Below are 22403 nucleotides of genomic sequence, written 5' to 3'. Positions count from 1 at the left end.
ATACAGGGCTGCACGGCAGATAAGTGGTTAGCGCGGAGACCTCACATCTAGGAGACCCGGGTTCGATTCCACTTTCAGTATATCTCTGTGTGGAGTTTGCATGTTCTCCCCGTGCATGCGTGGGTTTTCTCCGAGTACATTCCAAAAAAAAACATGCTAGGTTAATTAGCGACTCCAAATTGTCCATAGGTATGAATGTGAGTGTGTATGGTTGTTTGTCTATATGTGCCCTGTGATTGGCTGGCCACCAGTCCAGGGTGCACCCCCCCGAGACCCTCGTGAGGATAATTGGTAGAAAATGAATGAATGAATAAATCTTCAGGCTGCACGGCGGTCGAGTGGTTAGCGTGCAGGCCACACCGCTAGGAAACCTAAGTTTGATTCCACCTTCGGCTATCTCCGTGAAGCGGTAGAAAATGAATGAACGAATTTTGACAAAAGTCAAAGCAAAAGTAAATCTTCAGTCTGCACGGTGGACGAGTGGTTTATGCGAATGACACGCAGCTAGGAGACCCGGGTTCGATTCCACCCTCTGACATTTTTTTGCATGTTCTCCCCGTGCATGCATGGGTTTTCCCCGGGTACTCCGGTTTCCTCAAAACATTAAAAAAAAACATGCTAGGTTAATTAGCCACTCCAAATTGTCCATAGGTATAAATGTGAGTGTGAATGGTTGTTTGTCTATATGTGCTCTGTGATTGGCTGGCCACCATTCAGATTGCTTTCCCCTTTCTGTTATGGATTTGTAGGTCCTGAGAAGATGCTGGATGAGTTCTTGCAAGAATAGATCCACCATCAAGGCGGCCATCATGGACACCTCAGACCTCCAGGCTGGACTCAGTGAGCTTTTATGTGGATGGTACCATCTCTGAAGGCCAGGGTATCTCCTGAGGAACATAAGGAGCCTTCAAAGAATGCTAGTGGAGATCCACCTCACTCCTCTACGTCATTTATGGAGACAAGAAAGTGACAGTGAAAAATAATAATAATAATAATAAAGCGCTATGGTCCTCCACATCACCCCCTACTCCAGTTCCTGTCTCTGCTTCCTGGACGGCTTGTCATGGAGTCTGGTGTTCCCCTGCTACTGGCTCCTGGACCAGCTTCTGGCCTCCTGCGTGGCCACCTCGCTGGAGAAACGCCAGCGCTCTCAGGATCCTTGCTCCCTCCTGACTCTCTGCGTCCTGATCATGGCTCCTCTTTACTTGCTCCTCCTCCTCACCTCCTTGCCTTTCGCTCTGCTGGGATTCATCATCTGGGCTCCTCTGCAGGCCATCCGTCAACCTTACCTGTACACCTACTGCAGGTTAGTGACCAGTTCTGATCTTTTGCTTGGATACGCATGAACCAGTTCTAGACGTGCATCAAGAACCGCTAGGCACAGACCAATCCTAGACACGCATCAAGAACCACTATAGACAGACCAATCCTCGACGCGCATCAAGAACCACTATAGACAGACCAATCCTCGACGCGCATCAAGAACCACTATAGACAGACCAATCCTCGACGCGCATCAAGAACCACTATAGACAGACCAATCCTAGACACGCATCAAGAACCACTATAGACAGACCAATCCTCGACGCGCATCAAGAACCACTATAGACAGACCAATCCTAGACGCGCATCAAGAACCACTATGCAAAGACCAATCTTAGACCTGCATCAAGAACCACTACGCACAGACCAATCCTCGACGCGCATCAAGAACCACTATAGACAGACCAATCCTAGACGCGCATCAAGAACCACTATAGACAGACCAATCCTAGACGCGCATCAAGAACCACTATGCACAGACCAATCTTAGACCTGCATCAAGAACCACTATGCACAGACCAATCTAGAGACGCATCAAAAACAATTATGCATAGACCAATCCTAGACGCGCATCAAGAACCACTACACACAGACGCGCATGAAGAACCGCTACGCAAAGACCAATCCTAGACGCGCATCAAGAACCACTATAGACAGACCAATCCTAGACACGCATCAAGAACCACTATGCAAAGACCAATCTTAGACCTGCATCAAGAACCACTATGCACAGACCAATCTAGACACGCATCAAAAACAATTATGCATAGACCAATCCTAGACGCGCATCAAGAACCACTACACACAGACGCGCATGAAGAACCGCTACGCAAAGACCAATCCTAGACGTGCATCAAGAACCACTACGCACAGACCAGTCCTAAATGGACGCGCATCAAGAACTGCTACGCATAGACCAATCTAGACACGCATCAAAAACAATTACACATAGACCAATCCTAGACGCGCATCAAGAACCGCTATGCAAAGACCAATTCCAGACATGTATCAAGAACCACTATGCACAGACCAATCCCAGACGTGCATCAAGAATCACCAACCACAGACCAATCCTAGACGCGCATCAAGAATCACCAACCACAGACCAATCCTAGACGCGCATCAAGAATCACCAACCACAGACCAATCCTAGACGCGCATCAAGAATCACCAACCACAGACCAATCGTAGATGGACGCGCATCAAGAACCGCTAAGCACAGACCAATCTAGACGCGCATCAAAAACAATTACGCATAGACCAATCTTAGACGCGCATCAAGAACCGCGACGCACAGACCAATCCTAGACGTGCATCAAGAACCGCTACGCAAAGACCAATTCCAGACATGTATCAAGAACCACTACACACAGACCAATCCTAGATGGACGCGTATCAAGAACTGCTAGGCACAGACCAATCCTAGACAGACGTGCATCAAGAACCGCTATGCACAGACCAATCCGAGACGCGGCTCAAGAACCACTACGGATAGACCAATCCTAGACACGCATCAAGAACCACTACGGATAGACCAATCCTAGACATGCATCAAAAACAATTACGCACAGACAATCCTAGACGCGCATCAAGAACCAGTACACACAGACGCGCATGAAGAACCGCTACGCACAGACCAATCCTAGACGAGCATCAAGAACCGCTACGCACAGACCAATCCTAGACGAGCATCAAGAACCGCTACGCAAAGACCAATCCTAGATGCGCATCAAGAACCACTACGCACAGACCAGTCTAGACGCGCATCAAAAACAATTACGCATAGACCAATCCTAGACGCGCATCAAGAACCGCGACACACAGACCAATTTTAGACACGCATCAAGAACTGTTACAAACAGACCAATCTTAGATGCGCATCAAGAACTGCTAGGCACAGACCAATTCTAGACGTGCATCAAGAACCACTACACACAGATCAATCTCGCATCATGAACCGCTATGCACAAACCAATCCTAGACGCGTATTTAGAACCGCTATGCACAGACCAATTGTAGACGCGCATCAAGAACCGCTACGCACAAACCAATCCTAGACGCGCATCAAGAACCACTATAGACAGACCAATCCTAGACGCGCATCAAGAACCACTATAGACAGACCAATCCTTGACGCGCATCAAGAACAATTACGCATAGACTAATCCTAGATGCGCATCAAGAACCGCTAGGCACAGACCAATTCCAGACATGTATCAAGAACCACTACACACAGACCAATTCTAGACACGCATTAAGAACCGCTACGCACAGACCAATCCTAAATGGACGCGCATCAAGAACTGCTAGGCACAGGCCAATCCTAGACGCGCATCAAGAACAATTACGCATAGATCAATCCTAGACGCGCATCAAGAACCGCTAGGCACAGACCAATCCTAGACGGGCATCAAGAACCAGTACACACAGACCAATCCTCGACGCGCATCAAGAACCACTACGCACAGACCTTTGATTCCGTTTTGTCCTAATTGTTTCCCAGACCAGACAAGCACCAGGCTGAGCAGGGCGAGGCTGGATCAGGATCGGTTGGGGTCAGAGACTGGAGAGCGCAGGGGAAGAGCTTCTGTTTCTGCAGTGCCAACGTTTGCCTGCTGCCCGACTCCCTGGCCCGGTTCAACAACCTGGCAGACACCCACAGGAGAGCCTGGGAGGTCGGCAAGAGGATTCGGAACGGGGCCTGTCGGCCTCAGATCAAAATCTACATTGACTCACCTACCAACACGTCTATCAGGTAGGTACTGACGGTAATGACTCCAGGTTAGCATTTCAGTGCTAAAGTGTTTACATATTACATATGTGGGAAAGTGATTTTAAATTAGTAATAATTAATATTATTTGGATGGACTTTGAAGTATTATGTAGTAATAATTCGTATTTTTTGATAGACTAGAAGTATGATGTAGTAATGATTAGTATTATTTTGATGGACTTTGATAGACTAGAAGTATTATGTAGTAATAATTGGTATTATTTTGATAGGCTAGAAGTATGATGTAGTAATCATTAGTATTATTTTGATGGACTAGAAGTATTATATAGTAATAATTCGTATTATTTTGCTAGACTAGAAGTATTATGTAGTAATAATTAGTATTATTTTGATGGACTTTGATAGACTAGAAGTATTATGTAGTAATAATTAGTATGATTTTGATAGACTAGAAGTATGATGTAGTCATAATTAGTATTATTTTGATGGGCTTTAATAGACTAGAAGTATTATGTAGTAATAATTACTATTATTTTGATAGACTAGAAGTATTATGTAGTAATAATTAGTATTATTTTGATAGACTAGAAGTATTATGTAGTAATAACTAGTATTATTTTGATGGACTTTGATAGACTAGAAGTATTATGTAGTAATAATTACTATTATTTTGATAGACTAGAAGTATTATGTAGTAATAATTAGTATTATTTTGATAGAATAGAAGTATTATGTTGTAATAACTAGTATTATTTTGATGGACTTTGATAGACTAGAAGTATTATGTAGTAATAATTTGTATTATTTTGATAGAATAGAAGTATTATGCTGTAATAACTAGTATTATTTTGATGGACTTTGATAGACTAGAAGTATTATGTAGTAATAATTAGTATTATTTTGATAGACTAGAAGTATTATGTAGTAATAATTTGTATTATTTTGATAGAATTAAAGTATTATGTAGTAATAACTAGTATTATTTTGATGAACTTTGATAGACTAGAAGTATTATGTAGCAATAATTAGTATTATTTTGATAGACTTTGATAGACTAGAAGTAAATGTAGTAATATTTTTTGTGTGGAAAAAATATTATTCAAAGAGTATCATTTGAATACATTAAAGGAATCTTTAATTATTAAATTATAATTTATTTATTCATTTATTTATTTTTTATAATTTTTTAAAAATATTTTTTTAATTAAAAAGGATAACATAATTGTGATAATTGCAGCTGTTTTAATAAAATTTATATTATTTATATTATTATAATAAATATAATAAACTTACTATTATTATTATTATTATAGTAATAGTTATTCCGTTTGCATTATGACGGCCTTCTGGTCCATTTATAGTTCTTTGGCTTAATGTGCAATTCCCCACCCAAACACTAGGGGCAGTGTAGTCCCAGTCAAATTAAAAGTAAATATTGAAGGAATGGTTATTTTTGCTTATGTCAACAACCACTCAGGTGGATATGGGAATGTCATATTTTTCTCCTTTTGTCTTCCCTTTATTAGTGCCACCTCCTTTAGCAGTCTCGCTACTGGTTTCCGCCGTACCTCCTCCCTGGACCAGCGACCTGACCAGTCCCACACCATTAATGGTCCGGCAGAAACTGAATCCGAGCCTCTCGCCGAGTGTCCGATTCACCCCTCAGGTGTCGCAGGTTGCCCACTTCATGCGTCTACAGGAGGGCAGGGATCCTCTGAATGCCCACTTCGATCCACAGTGGACTGTCCACTCCACTCTGGAGAAACAAACAGCAGGGAAAAGTGTCCGATGCATCCGGTGCCCGATGGGACAGATTGTCCGATGCGTCCCGTGCCTGATGGGAAAGACTGTCCGATGCATACTGTGCCCGATGGGACAAAATGTCCGATGCATCCTGTGGCCAATGGGACAGATTGTCCGATGCACGCCGTGCCCGATGGGACAAATTGTCCGATGCATCCTGTGGCCAATGGGACAGATTGTCCGATGCACGCCGTGCCCGATGGGACAAATTGTCTGATGCATCCCGCACCCGATGGGACAAACTGCCCGATGCATCCTGTGCCAGATGGGACAAATTGTCCGATGCATCCCGTGCCAGATGGGACAAATTGTCCGATGCATCCCGTGCCAGATGGGACAAATTGTCCGATGCATCCCGTGCCAGATGGGACAAATTGTCCGATGCATCCCGTGCCAGATGGGACAAATTGTCCGATGCATCCCGTGCCAGATGGGACAAATTGTCCGATGCATCCCGTGCCCGATGGCCCAGATTGTCCGATGCACTCTACAGGGACCCGTAGCGGTCTCAACAATGGGAAGGAGACCCAAACTAAAACGACCAATGACTGCCCACTTCACACTGCTGCCGTTCAGATCAGCATCAGCGCCCCCGACCCCGACCCCCAGGAGGACCCCACAGAGACGGGTAAGCATCAGTCAAGGGAGCTGACGGGCAGCATGACGGCGTCAAGAGAATCCCTGACTCGATACCACGGAAGCGATGGAGGCGGAGTTATATCGTCAAACAACACGCTGTCTCACGTGCCTCGCACTTCGATATATAAACGCCCGGGTAGGAAGCGTCGCCACGGAGACGAGACGTTCGACCACGAGATCTCTGCCTTCTTCCCCGCCAACTTGGACTTCCTCGCTCTCCAGGAAGTTTTCGACCACGGCTCGACAAGTCGGCTGCGGCAACAGTTGCACCGCTACTTCCCTTACGTGCTGAGTGACGTCGGGCGGTACGGGTGGAAAGGATGCGGCTCCAGTTTTAAGTTCCTAAATAGTGGCCTCATGCTCGCCAGTCGATACCCCATCCTGGATGCACGCTATGAGTGCTACCCCAACGGGAGAGGGGAGGACGCCTTGGCGGCCAAAGGAGCTCTTTTTGCCAAGGTCAGAGCTTGGACCCTTTTAGTATATTATGTAGTAATAACTGGTATTATTTTCATAGACTAGAAGTATTATGTAGTAATAACTAGTATTATTTTGATAGACTTTGATAGACTAGAAGTATTATGTAGTAATAATTTGTATTTTTTGATAGACTACATGTATTTTGTAGTAATAATTAGTATTATTTTGATAGACTTTGCTAGACTAGAAGTATTATGTAGTAATAATTGGTATTATTTTGATAGACTAGAAGTATTATGTAGTAATAACTAGTATTATTTTGATAGACTTTGATAGACTAAAAGTATTTTGTAGTAATAATTAGTATTATTTTGCTGTACTTTGATAGACTAGAAGTATTATGTAGTAATAATTTGTATTTTTTTATAGACTACATGTATTTTGTAGTAATAATTAGTATTATTTTGATAGACTTTGCTAGACTAGAAGTATTATGTAGTAATAATTGGTATTATTTTGATAGACTAGAAGTATTATGTAGTAATAACTAGTATTATTTTGATAGACTTTGATAGACTAGATGTATTTTGTAGTAATAATTAGTATTGTTTTGATAGACTAGAAGTATTATGTAGTAATAATTAGTATTATTTTGATAGATCTTGATAAACTAGAAGTATTATGTAGTAATAATTAGTATTATTTTGATAGACTAGAAGTATTGTGTAGTAATAATTAGTATTGTTTTGATAGACTAGAAGTATTATGTAGTAATAATTAGTATTATTTTGATAGATCTTGATAGACTAGAAGTATTATGTAGTAATAATTAGTATTATTTTAATAGATTTTGATAGACTGGAAGTATTATGTAGTAATAATTACTATTATTTTGATAGACTATATGTATTGTGTAGTAATAATTAGTATTATTTTGATAGAGTAGAAGTATTGTGTAGTAATAATTAGTATTGTTTTGATAGACTAGAAGTATTATGTAGTAATAATTAGTATTATTTTGATAGATCTTGATAGACTAGAAGTATTATGTAGTAATAATTAGTATTATTTTGATAGACTTTGATAGACTGGAAGTATTATGTAGTAATAATTACTATTATTTTGATAGACTATATGTATTGTGTAGTAATAATTTGTATTATTTTGATAAACTAGAAGTATTATGTAGTAATAATTTGTATTATTTTGATGGACTTTGATAGACTAGATGTATTTTGTAGTAATAATTAGTATTATTTTGATAGACTTTGATAGACTAGAAGTGTTATGTAGTAATAATTAGTATTATTTTGACAGACTAGAAGTATTATGTGGTAATAATTAGTATTATTTTGATAGACTAGAAGTATTATGTGGTAATAATTAGTATTATTTTGATAGACTAGAAGTGTTATGTAGTAATAATTTGTATTATTTTGATAGACTAGAAGTATTATGTAGTCATAATTAGTATTATTTTGAGAGACTTTGATAGACTAGAAGTATTATGTGGTAATAATTAGTATTATTTTGATAGACTAGAATTATTATGTAGTAATAATTAGTATTATTTTGATGGACGCTAATTAACCTAGCATGTTTTTGAAATGTGGGAGTAAACCAGAGTAAACCCACGCATGTACGGGTAGAACATGCAAACTCCACATAGAGATGGCCGAGGCTGGAATTGAACCCGGGTCTCCTAGCTGTGTGGTCTGCGTGCTAACCACTCGACCACCTGTGTGGATTACTTTTGGTCGGAATATGACCCGTGAGTGGGCGTGGCCCCAGTAAATGTGTGATTAGTTTTGCTATCTGGTTGAGATAACAGCTGCTCCCGAGTGTAAACAATGGAGTGGTTAGTGCACAGGCCACACAGCTAAAAGGCCCGAGTTCGATTCCACCCTCGGTGATGTATTGTTACGATACTGTGGTGTGGCTAGGCGTCACTACGCCAGGAAGTTAGTGCTTTGGCGTAACAATGTTGATGTGCACTTTTCCAATGCCCCGCCCCCTTCGCCACGGCGTATGAGTAAAAGTGGCACAGATTAAATATTAATTAAAAATGCTTCCCAGTAGAGGGAACCAGCGCTCGGTAATTAAAGCTACGGTGTGAGCGGGAATTGGATCTTGCCGTCTTTGTGCCCGCAGGTCCACGTCGGCACCTCCCACCAGGACCAGAGAGTAGTGGGCTATCTGACATGCACCCACCTGCACGCCATCGAAGGTACGGCATGCACTTGATTGACGGGTCAAGGTTTTGTGTCTCCTGGAAGCCAAGCATCGCCTGTTCATGCTCTTGTGGTTGCCATGGTGACCGGCTCACGCTGCCGATGGCGTCACTGCCCTATTTCTAGCTGCGGTCAATGGCTTCCACCCTAGCTCCTCCTCCGCCTGTCACAGGTCTAAAGATAGCACTGCCAAGGGGGCTTGCTAAATATAGACCATGCACCCCCCACCACCCCTTCAGGGGGGGATGGAATGGGGCTAAAACCTCAGCTCCACAGCATCACCTTTTTACCTTTGGAACCAAAAGAATTATGCACAAATACTATCTATATCTATATCTACTATAATATCTTCTAAATATGCATTTTAACATGATTAGAGCCCTCTAGACATGACATAACACCCCTATAATCACCTTTACACTCCTATTATCCAATATAGTAGACATAATAACTGACAATAAGACATAGAAACCTGTTTAGCACCTTCTAAAGACACTTTTTAACATGATTAGAGCCTACTAGACATGAAATAACACCCCTATAGTCACCTTTACACTCCTATTACCCAATATAGTAGACATAATAAGAGAAAATAAGACATTAAATACCGGTTTACTACCTTCTAAATACAGTTTTTAGTATGATTGGAGCTCTCTAGACATGAAATAACACCCCTATAGTCACATTTGCACTCCCATTACCTAATATAGTAGACATAATAAGACATAGATAACCTCTGTACCAACTTCTAAATATGCTTTTTGCCATTATTAGAGCTCTCTAGACATGAAATAACACCCCTATAGTCATCTTTACATTACTATAACCCAATATATTTCACATAATAAGAGAAAATATGACATACAGGACATAGAAAACTTCTTTACACCCTTCTAAATATTTTTCACATCATTAAAGCCCTCTAAACATGAAATAACACCCCTATAATCACTTTTGCAGTCCTATTACCTAATATAGTAGACATAATAAGAGAAAATAAGACATCAGAAACGTGTTTACTACGTTCTAAATACAGCTTTTAGCATAATTGGAGCTCTCCAGACATGAAATAACACCCCTATAATCACCTTTGCACTCCTATTAGCTAATGTAGTAGACATAATAAGAGAAAATAAGACATAGACATCCTCTGCACCAATAAAAAATATGCTTTTTGACATTAGAGCTCTTTAGACATGAAATAATACCCCTATAGTCACCTTTACACTCCATTGATCCAATATAGTCGACATAATAAGAGGAAATAAGACATATATAAGGCATAGAAAACATGTTTACCAACCCCTAAATAAGTTTTTTAGCATTACTAGAGCTCTTTAGACATAAAATAACACCCCTATAGTCACCTTTACACTCATATTACCTACTATAGTAGACATAATAAGAGAAAATAAGACATAGACAACCTTTGTACCAACTTCTAAATATGCTTTTTGACATTATTAGAGCCCTCTAGACATGAAATAACACCCCTATAGTCACCTTTACACTCCATTGATCCAATATAGTAGACATAATAAGAGGAAATAAGACATATATAAGGCATTGAAAACATGTTTACCAACCCCTAAATAAGTTTTCTAGCATTACTAGAGCTCTTTAGACATGAAATAACACCCCTATAGTCACATTTACACTCATATTACCTACTATAGTAGACATAATAAGAGAAAATAAGACATAGACAACCTTTGTACCAACTTCTAAATATGCTTTTTGACATTATTAGAGCCCTCTAGACATGAAATAACACCCCTATAGTCACCTTTCCGCTCCTATTACCTCATATAGTAGACATAATAAAAGAAAATAAGACATAGACAACCTTTGTACCAACTTCTAAATATGCTTTTTGACATTATTAGAGCCCTCTAAACAGGAAATAACACCCCTATAGTCACATTTACATTCCTATTACCTAATATAGTAGACATATTAAGACAACATAAGACATATAAGGCATAGAAAACATGTTTACCAACTCCAACATAAGTTTATTAGTATTACTAGAGCCCTCTAGACATGAAATAACACCCCTATAGTCACCTTTGCACTCCTATTACCCAATATAGTAGACATAATAAGAGAAAATAAGACATAGACAACCAATCGACAACAATACAAAATATGCTTTTTAACATTATTAGAGCCCTCTAAACAGGAAATAACACCCCTATAGTCACATTTACATTCCTATTACCTAATATAGTAGACATAATAAGACAACATAAGACATATAAGGCATAGAAAACATGTGTTTACCAACTCCTACATAAGTTTATTAGTATTACTAGAGCCCTCTAGACATGAAATAACACCCCTATAGTCACCTTTGCACTCCTATTATCCAATATAATAGACATAATAAGAGAAAATAAGACATAGACAACCAATCGACAACAATACAAAATATGCTTTTTAACATTATTAGAGCCCTCTAAACAGGAAATAACACCCCTATAGTCACATTTACATTCATATTACCTAATACTGTAGACATAATAATATACTGTACTGTGGACGCCTACTCGAGCTGAAATATTCCAAGCCACCCACACCTGGTTTGACACCTCCTGGTTCCAGTATTAGACTTTTCACAGCTGCCCCCCCCCACCCACCACCACTTCCTGTCATCCACAATTGCAACAACAAATTAGCTAGTCAGGAGAAACCACCATCTGGATGTAAACACACCCATGTTAGCTTATTATATGATGTAGCTAAAGGAACTCCAAGTCCCATAATGCCGAGGGTGCAGAGTCAGTGACAATGGAAAATGTGACCATAGTGACCAACCACTGTGTTGTACCCGCCGCCAGGTGATGCCTCGGTTCGATGCCAGCAGCTTGATTGGCTGCTTCAGTGGGGGGCGGAGTTTCGCCAAACTTCATCGCCATCTCAGGAAGTAGAGAAAGTACCGGAAGACCTTGTGGCCTTTGATGTTCTTCTGGGGGACCTCAACTTTGACAATTGCTCTTCAGGTATCATCATCATCAAGCTAGCGCAATGCTAACGCTAATGACATTTCCACTGTGGGCCCCCTTCAGTAGATTTTCAATGCAAAGTTTATTTTTACCTTTTTGTGTTCTTTAGAAACCAGCAATATAACATAGGGAAGTTTCAGGAAAATATCAGCTCCCAACTAAAAAAGGGGAACTTTTAGTGACACTTTCTCATGATCTCATAGTATCCTCATTATGGCCTGAAGTTTTTCCATGTACTTTTGTGTGTACAGAAGACAAGTTGGAACAGCAGCATCCAGTTTTTACCGTGTACAAGGACCCGTGTCGCCAGGGACCAGGAGAGGACAAACCATGGGCTCTGGGTAACAAATACACTCATACAGTACATATACTATCCACAGTATTTGTGTACACACATCACCTGGCTGGTATATGAAAGTAGTATACACACCACAGTCTACAGTATTATTGTCTTAATTCTTCTTATTATGTGTACTATATAGGGTAATAAGAGTGTAAAGGTTACTATAGGGGTGTTATTTCATTCTAGAGGGCTCTAATTGTGTTAAAAAGTGCATTTAGGGGATGGAAAACAAGTTTTCTATGCCTCATATGTCTTATTTTCTCTTATTATGTCTACTATATTAGTTAATAGGAGCATAACGGTGACTATAGGGGTGTTATTTCATGTCTACAGGGCTCTAATAATGTAAAAAAAAACCTTAATTAGAAGGCCGTAAACAAGTGTTCTATGTCTAAATTCTTCTTATTGTGTCTACTATATTGGGTAATAGGAGTGTAAAGGTGACTATAGGGGTGTTATTTCATGTCTAGAGGTCTCTAATCATGTTAGAAAGTGAATTTAAGGGATGGAAAAACAGGTTTTTTATGCCTCATATGTCTTATGTTCTCTTATTATGTTTACTATATTAGGTAATAGGATTGTAAAGGTGACTATAGGGGTGTTATTTCATGTCTAGAGGGCTCTAATAATGTTAAAAAAAACACAATTAGAAGTGTTCAATGTCTTAATTCTTCTTATTGTGTCTACTATATTAGGTAATAGGAGTGTAAAGGTGACTATAGGGGTGTTATTTCATGTCTACAGGTCTCTAATCATGTTAAAAAGTGCATTTAGGGGATGGAAAACAAGTTTTCTATGCCTCATATGTCTTATTTTCTCTTATTATGTCCAAATTAGGTAATCGGATAGTAAATGTGACTATAGGGGTGTTATTTCATGTCGAGAGGGCTCTAGTAATGTTAAAAAAACATAATTAGAAGGCTGTAAACAAGTGTTCTATTTCTGTCTAATTCTTTGTATTGTGTCTACTATATTTGGTAATAGGGATGTAAATGTGACTATAGGGGTGTTATTTCATGTCTAGAGGTCTCTAATCATGTTAAAAAGTGAATTTAGAAGGTGGTAAACAAGTTTTCTATGCCTCATATGTCTTATTTTCTCTTATTATGTCGACTATATTAGGTAACAGGAGCGTACAGGCTCTAATGTCATATAAAAAATAAAATAATAATAAAGTGAAATAGGTTGTTTTTCACGTGACAAAAAGTTGAAGACCTCAGGCTATCAAAGCCCAAATCTACCACCGCTGTGCTCCCGACTCCCTCGACATCCTTACCACGTGTTTGTGTGAGCAAAGCAGACTTTCATCTGCCGCTCTGTGGCCAAATTGGGATGCTTCCAGTGTCTGCATGGAAATCCATCCTGATGCATGTGCATTAGTGATGTAACCACCACAGGGTTTGGCTCAGCCGGGTTTCAGGTCAGTTATTTATGGAGATGAGATTTGGTGGGACGGATCAGAGCAGCACATCTGCCTTTTGTCTCAGGAAACTCGGGATGCAGGAGGGAATCTGGGAAAGAAAAACGGATCAATGCAAGCAAGAAAGACAGCAGGATGATCCCATTTCATAAAGAGGAGACAAAAATAAACCTTCCAAATGAACACAAAAGAAACAAAACATTGCCCTCTGCTGGCTGCTTCCTGCCAATTCACGTATTGCTGACACTACAGTACTGCAGTAGTACAGTAGTACAGTAGTACCTCCTCGATGTCACTTCATTGGTTCCCCACCCGACCATGATGAGTGAATTTCCACCAAGTACCATTCCTTATTTACAAATGGAATATTTGGGCAGTTAGAGCAGAGAAAACCTGTTGACCAACTTCTTTATAACATGATTAGAGCCCTCTGGACATGAAATAACACCCCTATAGTCACATTAACATCCCTATTACCCAATATAGTAGACATAATACAAAGAATTAAGACATAGAACACGTGTTTACGGCCTTCTAATTATGTTTTTAAACACAATTAGAGCCCTCTAGACATGAAATAACACCCCTATAATCATCTTTACAATTCTATTACCTAATATAGTAGACATAATAAAAGAAAATAAGAGATATGAGGCATAGAAAACTTGTTTACGACCCCCTAAATACACTTTTTAGTATGATTAGAGCCCTCTAGACATGAAATAACACCCCTATAGTCACCTTTACAATCCTATTACCCAATATAGTAGACATATAAAGAATTAAGACATAGAACACTTGTTTATGGCCTTCTAATTATAATTTTTTACATTATTAGAGCCCTCTGGACATAAAATAACACCCCTATAGTCACCTTTACAATTATATTACCTAATATAGTAAGCATAATAAAAGAAAATAAAACACATGAGGCATAGAAAACTCATTTTCCACCCCCTAAATGCACTTTTAACATGATTAGAGCCCTCTAGACATGAAATAACACCCCTATAGTCACCTTACCACTTCTATTACCCAATATAGTAGACATCGTAAGAGAAAATAAGACATTAAATACCGGTTTACTACCTTCTAAATACACTTTTTAATATGATTAGAGCCCTCTAGACATGAAATAACACCCCTATAGTCACATTTCCATTCCTATTACTTAATATAGTAAACATAATAAGAGAAAATAAGACATATGAGGCATAGAAAACATGTTTTCCATCCCCTAAATGCACTTTTTAACATGATTAGAGCCATCTAGACATGAAATAACACCCCTATAGTCACATTTCCATTCCTATTACTTAATATAGTAAACATAATAAGAGAAAATAAGACATATGAGGCATAGAAAACATGTTTTCCATCCCCTAAATGCACTTTTTAACATGATTAGAGCCCTCTAGACATGAAATAACACCCCTATAGTCACATTTCCATTCCTATTACTTAATATAGTAGACACAATAAGAATTAAGACATAGAACACTTGTTTACGGCCTTCTAATTATGTTTTTATTTACATTATTAGAGCCCTCTGGACATGAAATAACACCCCTATAGTCACCTTTACACTCCTATTACCCAATATAGTAGATATAATAAGAGATAATAAGACATATGAGGTATAGAAAACTTGTTTTTCATCCCCTAAATGCACTTTTTAACATGATTAGAGCCCTCTAGACATGAAATAACACCCCTATAGTCACCTTTACACTCCTATTACCTAATATAGTAGACATAATAAGAGAAAATAAGACATTAAATACCAGTTTACTACCTTCTAAATACACTTTCTAGTATGATTAGAGCCCTCTAGACATGACATAACACCCCTATAGTCACCTTTACACTCCTATTACCTAATATAGTAGACATTAGCAAGGTTGTGTTGTACCGGATGTGTGTCTATCCAAGTGTGAAGCCTTTTGGTGATGGCTAGCATGAAGTCCTGATGTGTACTGTGTGTTTTTTTACTGCTACTACACAGGTACACTACTGGATCCTAGTGGCCTTTATGATGATGAGGTCAGTTCACCGGAAAGTTTACAAAAGTAAGTCTGATACTCATTTCTTATTTTCTCTATTATTATCTCTACTATATTAGGTAATAGGATTCTAAAGATGACTATAGGGGTGTTATTTTGTGTCTAGAGGGCTCTAATCATGTTAAAAAGAACATAATTAGAAGGCCGTAAACAAGTGTTCTATATCTTAATTCTTCATATTATGTCTATTATATTGGATAATAGGAGTGTAAATGTGACTATAGGGGTGTTATTTCATGTCTAGAGGGCTCTAATCATGTTAGAAAGTGCATTTAGGGGATGGAAAACAAGTTTCTATGCACCATATGTCTTATTTTCTCTTATTGTGTCTACTATATTAGGTAATAGGAGTTTAAATGTGACTATAGGGGTGTTATTTCATGTCTAGAGGGCTCTAATAATGTACAAAAAACAATAATTACAAGGCCATAAACAAGTGTACTATGTCTTAATTCTTCTTGTTATGTCTACTATATTAGGTAATAGCAGCGTAAAGGTGACTATAGGGGTGTTATTTCATGTCTAGAGGGCTCTAATCATGTTAAAAAGTGCATTTAGAGGAGGGAAAACAAGTTTTCTATGCCTCATATGTCTTATTTTCTCTTATTATGTTTACTATATTAGGTAATAGGAGTGTAAAGGTGACTATAGGGGTGTTATTTCATGTCTAGAGGTCTCTAATTTTGTTTTAAAAAACATAATTAGAAGGCCATAAACAAGTGTTCTATGTCTTAATTTTCTATATTGGGCAATAGGAGTGTAAATGTGACTATAGGGGTGCTATTTCATGTCTAGAGGGCTCTAATAATGTTAAAAAAACATAATTAGAAGGCCGTAAACAAGTGTTCTGTGTCTTAATTCTTCATATTATGTCTACTATATTGGGTAATAGGAGTGTAAAGGTGACTATAGGGGTGTTATTTCATGTCTAGAGGGCTCTAATCATGTTAGAAAGTGCATTTAGTGAATGGTAAACAAGTTTTCTATGCCTCATATGTCTTATTTTCTCTTATTATGTCTACTATATTAGGTAATAGGAGCGTAAAGGTGACTATAGGGGTGTTATTTCATGTCTAGAGGGCTCTAATTTTGTTTAAAAAACATTATTGGAAGGCCGTAAACAAGTGTTCTATGTCTTAATTCTTTGTATTATGTCTATTATATTGGGTAATAGGAGCGTAAAGGTGACTATAGGGGTGTTATTTCATGTCTAGAGGGCTCTAATTGAGTTAAAAAGTGCATTTAGGGGATGGAAAACAGGTTTCCTATGACTCATATGTCTTATTTTCTCTTATTTCTCTTATTATGTCTTTTTATAGCATTTTTGTTGCTTTCCCAAATAAACGAGGGGTTTCTTTGTCTTACTTTGTGCGTCCATCAGGGTGATGGAGAACGAGGACGGCAGGAAGGAGTACCTGGTCTTCCCCCCCAGTAAGAACCAGTGTCCCTCCGGCAGTCAGAAAGGACGCAAGATTCCGCTAAAAGGCAACGGACGACGGATTGATTACATCCTGTACAGCGACGAGGGTTTGCAACAGGACTGGAAGCTGGTATGTTAGCATGCTAGCGCTAACATGCTAACACCTGACACGATAGCACTAAAAAAAAAAAATGATTGACTTGTCTTTCAGGAAGTTGAGGAGGTGAGCTTTGTGACGCAGTTAGCGGGTCTCACGGATCACCTTCCTGTCGCCATGCGATTGGCCGTTTCCACAGGGGAGGAGGAGTCTTAGAGGGATTCCATTTCCGGGGAGCAGCTAGGAGAAGAAACTGCTATCTACTGCCCCCCCCCCAACCCCCCCTGTGGACTGGACAACCCCCAAACCTCCAACCCCCCCCCCTGTTGGATTGTTTCTAGTAGCCAATGTTTACACCTTTATACCGCATTTCCTTCATTCCCAAGCATGCGTTTTTTTTCTTGTTTCTACCTTCCGGGACCTTTGGACTTGAATCATGGAGTTACTGTATTTACACATAAGACAAATAATGACCTCCGCCAAGGCTTCACTCTTCTATTGTACTTCCTGTTTCACTAAGGACAAGACCGGAAAAGTCACGGCACCGTGTGGCGAAGACTTAAGTTACGTGGTCACGTGTCCGCGCGGCGAAGAATCGCTACTTGACTTCTTTTTGATGACTTTTTTGCCCAAGGTCAAATCAAGGTCAATTCAGGCTTGGGAAAAAGGATGAGACTTGAACGCTCGGTCTGGGATGCTCAGCAGTTGGAACCAGCGTGAAGGCTGGAAAGATGCTATCCTGGATTTGGATTTGGATTTGGATTTGGATTTGGATTTGGATCTGGATCTGCGGTGGGACTAACCCTAAGCCCTAAACCTCTAAACCTAACCTCAAAACCTGAACCTAACCTCTAAACCCGACCCTAACCTCTAAACCTAACCCTCAACCTGATCCTAACCTCTAAACCTGATCCTAATCTCTAACCCTAACCTCTAAATCTAAACCTGACCCTAACCTCTAAACCTGACCCTAACCTCTAAACCTGACCCTAACCTCTAAACCTGACCCTAACCTCTAAACCTGACCCTAACCTCTAAACCTGACCCTAACCTCTAAACCTGACCCTAACCTCTAAGCTTAACCCTCAACCTGATCCTAGCCTCTAAACCTGACTTCAAAACCTAACCCTAACCTCTAAATCTAAACCTGACCCTAACCTCTAAACCTGACCCTAACCTGTAAACCTGACCTCAACACCTAAACTTCTAAACCCGACCCTAACCTCTAAACCTTACCCTAAACCTGATCCTAATCTCTAACCCTAACCTCTAAACCTAAACCTGACCCTAACCTCTAAACCTAACCCTAGCCTGTAAACCTGACCTCAACACCTAACCCTAACCTCTAAACCTAACCCTAAACCTGATCCTAATCTCTAACCTCTAAACCTAAACCTGACCCTAACCTCTAAACCTAACCCTAGCCTGTAAACCTGACCTCAACACCTAACCCTAACCTCTAAACCTAACCCTAAACCTGATCCTAATCTCTAACCTCTAAACCTAAACCTGACCCTAACCTCTAAACCTAACCCTAGCCTGTAAACCTGACCTCAACACCTAACCCTAACCTCTAAACCTAACCCTAAACCTGATCCTAATCTCTAACCCTAAACCTGACCCTAACCTCTAAACCTAACCCTAAACCTGATCCTAATCTCTAACCTCTAAACCTAAACCTGACCCTAACCTCTAAACCTAACCCTAACCTCTAAACCTACCCCTAAACCTGATCCTAACCTCTAAACCTGACCTCACCACCTAACACTAACCTCTAAACCTAACCCTAAACCTGATCCTAATCTCTAACCCTAACCTCTAAACCTAAACCTGACCCTAACCTCTAAACCTAACCCTAGCCTCTAAACCTGACCTCAACACCTAACCCTAACCTCTAAACCGACCCCTAAACCTGATCCCAACCTCTAAACCTGACCTCTAAACCTGATCCTAATCTCTAACCCTTAGCGCTAAACCTAAACCTGACCTTAACCCTAGCCTCTAAACCTAACCCTAAACCTGACCCAAATTCCTATTCTTTGATCCTGTCCAACATTTCTGAGGTCCATGTTAGTTTGAATAGAAGAATATCTTTCATATCATTAGATATTCCGCTTATGTTTATTGATCAATTCAATGACATTTATTTGGAATAAATCATACGTCATGGAAATAAGAAATGACCAATCAAATCATTCCATAAAAGTATTATTGTTAGCATGCTAATGATAGCGCTCACTGTCTGCTTAAAAGTTAATATTTATGAAAGTCGCAAAAAATGCTAATATGATTATGTTAGCATTAATCGTGCCTACCCAGGAAAATAACTAAAAATGCTACTATGCTAATACTAACATGCTAGAAATGCTCACATGCTAACATAGCATGCTAACACCTAATATGATAGTGGTAAGTGTTTATATATGTGTCTACACATGAAAATAGCAAAAAATACAACTATGCTAATATTAACATGCTAAAATGTTTGCATTAGCATGCTAGCTCCTAGCCTAATAGTGCCTACCCATGAAAACAGCTAAAAATGCTACTATACTCATATTAGCATGCTAGCAATGCTGTCATGCTAACGTTATATGCTAACACCTACATACTAATATCGCTAAGTCTTTATATAAGAGCATACATCTGAAAATGATAACATTTATCATTGTTAGCATGCTAATGATAGCGCTCAGTGTCTGCTTAAAAGTTAATATTTATGAAAGTCGCAAAAAAATGCTAATATGATTATGTTAGCATTAATCGTGCCTACCTAAATAAATGCTACAATGCTAATACTAGCAATGCTCACATGCTAACACCTAACATGATAGTGGTAAGTGTTTATATATGTGTCTACCCATGAAAATAGCAAAAAATACAAGTATGCTAATATTAACTAATATGTTTATATTAGCATGTTAACTGAGGATAATAACATCTTCCTGTGAAAATGGATAAAACAGTACAATGCTAATGTTAACATTTATCATTGTTAGCATGCTAATGATAGCGCTCGGTGTCTGCTTAAAAGTTAATATTTATGAAAGTCACAAAAAATGCTAATATGATTATGTTAGCATTAATCGTGCCTACCGAGGAAAATAACAAAAAATGCTACTATGCTAATACTAGCATGCTAACAATGCTAACACCTAACATGATAGTGGTGAGTGTTTATATATATGTCTACCCATGAAAATAGCAAAAATACTATTACTATTATACTAAGTATGCTAATATTAACATGCTAAAATGTTTATATTTTAGGCAGCCTAAATAGAAGTACCGCAAACAGACAGCAGAGGGCAGCAAACACAAGCAGAGCGCAGACATGATGCCATAATGACATGATGCTATGATGCCATGTCCACGTGGTTAATCCCAACCGAGGTCTTTCCCCCCAGCAGGGCGAGAAAAGGAACAGGAAGTGAAAGATGCAGTTCTGCTTTTCACATTAAAGTAGCACATTTTCTATTTACGTCTGCTCCACGTCCTACACAGAAAACATATACGTCACTATTTCACACACACACATGAGCTGTTTAGGATGGACGCACTCCCCACGCGTGGGCGGTTGGTGGAGGCGTGAAAGTTTCTTTTTGGGAAGTCCAAAAAGTCCGACGGGGTCTTCCGCTGTCGGGCCCCCCCTCCTTATATGCAGGTCGGGGCGGAGAACCGGCACAGGACGCAATGGAGACGCAAAGGAGCGCGTGCGTGTGCGTGTGCGTGTTGGTGCTGCTGGTGGCTTTGAGTGAAGGTAAGATTCCCTGACTAAAATTTCTATATTTTATATATTATTTTCTTTATACTTCTTTATATTTCTTTAGATTTTTAGATGATTATTATTAAATTATATATTATTATATATTATATTATTATTGTAAAAAAAATCTGAATAGTCATGTAGAGTATTCATATTTTTTGATAATTTTTAACATGTATTTCAATATATTTATAGAAAGTACATATTCTTCTTATATAAATCTATTTTTATTATTTTACTTCATATTTATAATATAAACAATATTTTGAGATTTTTAAATTTATTTATTTATAAATTATTATTTGAGTTATATTTGTAACATGGCAGCAAATATTTGTATATTTTTTTAACTTTGTTTAATATATTTTTGATTGTTTTGATTATTATTTATGACATTACAAGATTTAAAAAAATATTTATATTATTAATTTTAGTTTAACATTATTGAGAATATATTTTCTATTTCTCCTTACTGAAATATATGCATATTTGTTCTATATTTATTACGTTTAAATATATTGTAAATATATATATTTAAATATAGTGTATATGTTTTGATTATTCGACTTTTATTTTGTTGAAATATGCTAATGAGCGAGTGTTTACCGGCAGGTTTGCGCGGCCGGGGCCCCGAGGATTGTTGCTTCCGTTTCCAGGAGAGAGCCGTCCCCAAAGAGCGGGTGCTGAGCTACGTGAAGACCCGACAACGGTGCTCCGTCCCCGCGGTCCGGTAGGTCTGAGGTGTACGTAAGATACCGTTAGTCGGCGCCCGGAAGCTGAGGGGGCGTGTTTTTCTCGCAGGCTGAAGACGGTGGCAGGTCGTCACGTGTGCGCTCGCGCTTCCGCCTGGTGGGCGAGGGACCTCGTGAGGCACCTGGACTCCAAGACCCGCCCGGGGAACGCTTCCGGGTTGTGAGAAATTCCTCATTTCACTTCACTTGGTGTTTTCCGTAATCCAAAGGATGTCAATAAAGTTTTGACCTACATGCCTTTTTTTAATAATTTCAGCACGTGAGGATAAGCGGTAGAAAATGGATGAATTTTCATTATTATTTTACTTCATATTTATGAAATGAAAAATAATGTAAATATGTTGATGTTCTATTTTAATAAATGTGCACTTTTATAATAAATATATA

At 39.0% G+C, this 22403-nt stretch overlaps 2 protein-coding genes across 2 annotated transcripts; both read left to right on the top strand.

Moving 5' to 3' along the window:
* Positions 1–142: 142 nt before the first annotated feature.
* smpd3 (sphingomyelin phosphodiesterase 3) lies at positions 143–18264 on the top strand. Its single transcript, XM_078791101.1, has 9 exons — positions 143–1306; positions 3827–4078; positions 5584–6958; positions 9071–9146; positions 11991–12152; positions 12407–12496; positions 15924–15987; positions 17363–17531; positions 17613–18264. The coding sequence occupies exons 1-9, from the start codon at positions 1005–1007 to the stop codon at positions 17712–17714; spliced, it is 2592 nt and encodes an 863-aa protein (XP_078647227.1). The 5' UTR covers positions 143–1004; the 3' UTR covers positions 17715–18264.
* A 2668-nt stretch (positions 18265–20932) lies between these two features.
* On the top strand, positions 20933–22377 carry ccl35.1 (chemokine (C-C motif) ligand 35, duplicate 1). The gene is made up of 3 exons (XM_078791102.1): positions 20933–21258; positions 21877–21994; positions 22066–22377. Exons 1-3 carry the CDS (start codon positions 21192–21194, stop codon positions 22178–22180), a joined length of 300 nt encoding a protein of 99 aa, XP_078647228.1. The 5' UTR covers positions 20933–21191; the 3' UTR covers positions 22181–22377.
* Positions 22378–22403: the final 26 nt, after the last annotated feature.

Source organism: Doryrhamphus excisus, linkage group LG6, assembly GCF_037039965.1.
Source record: "Doryrhamphus excisus strain RoL-2023G ecotype Guam linkage group LG6, RoL_Dexc_Guam_v1.1, whole genome shotgun sequence".
Lineage (NCBI taxonomy): Eukaryota > Metazoa > Chordata > Actinopteri > Syngnathiformes > Syngnathidae > Doryrhamphus > Doryrhamphus excisus.
Note: the sequence above shows the minus strand (reverse complement) of the source record. Positions and strands in the feature narration are given on the sequence as shown.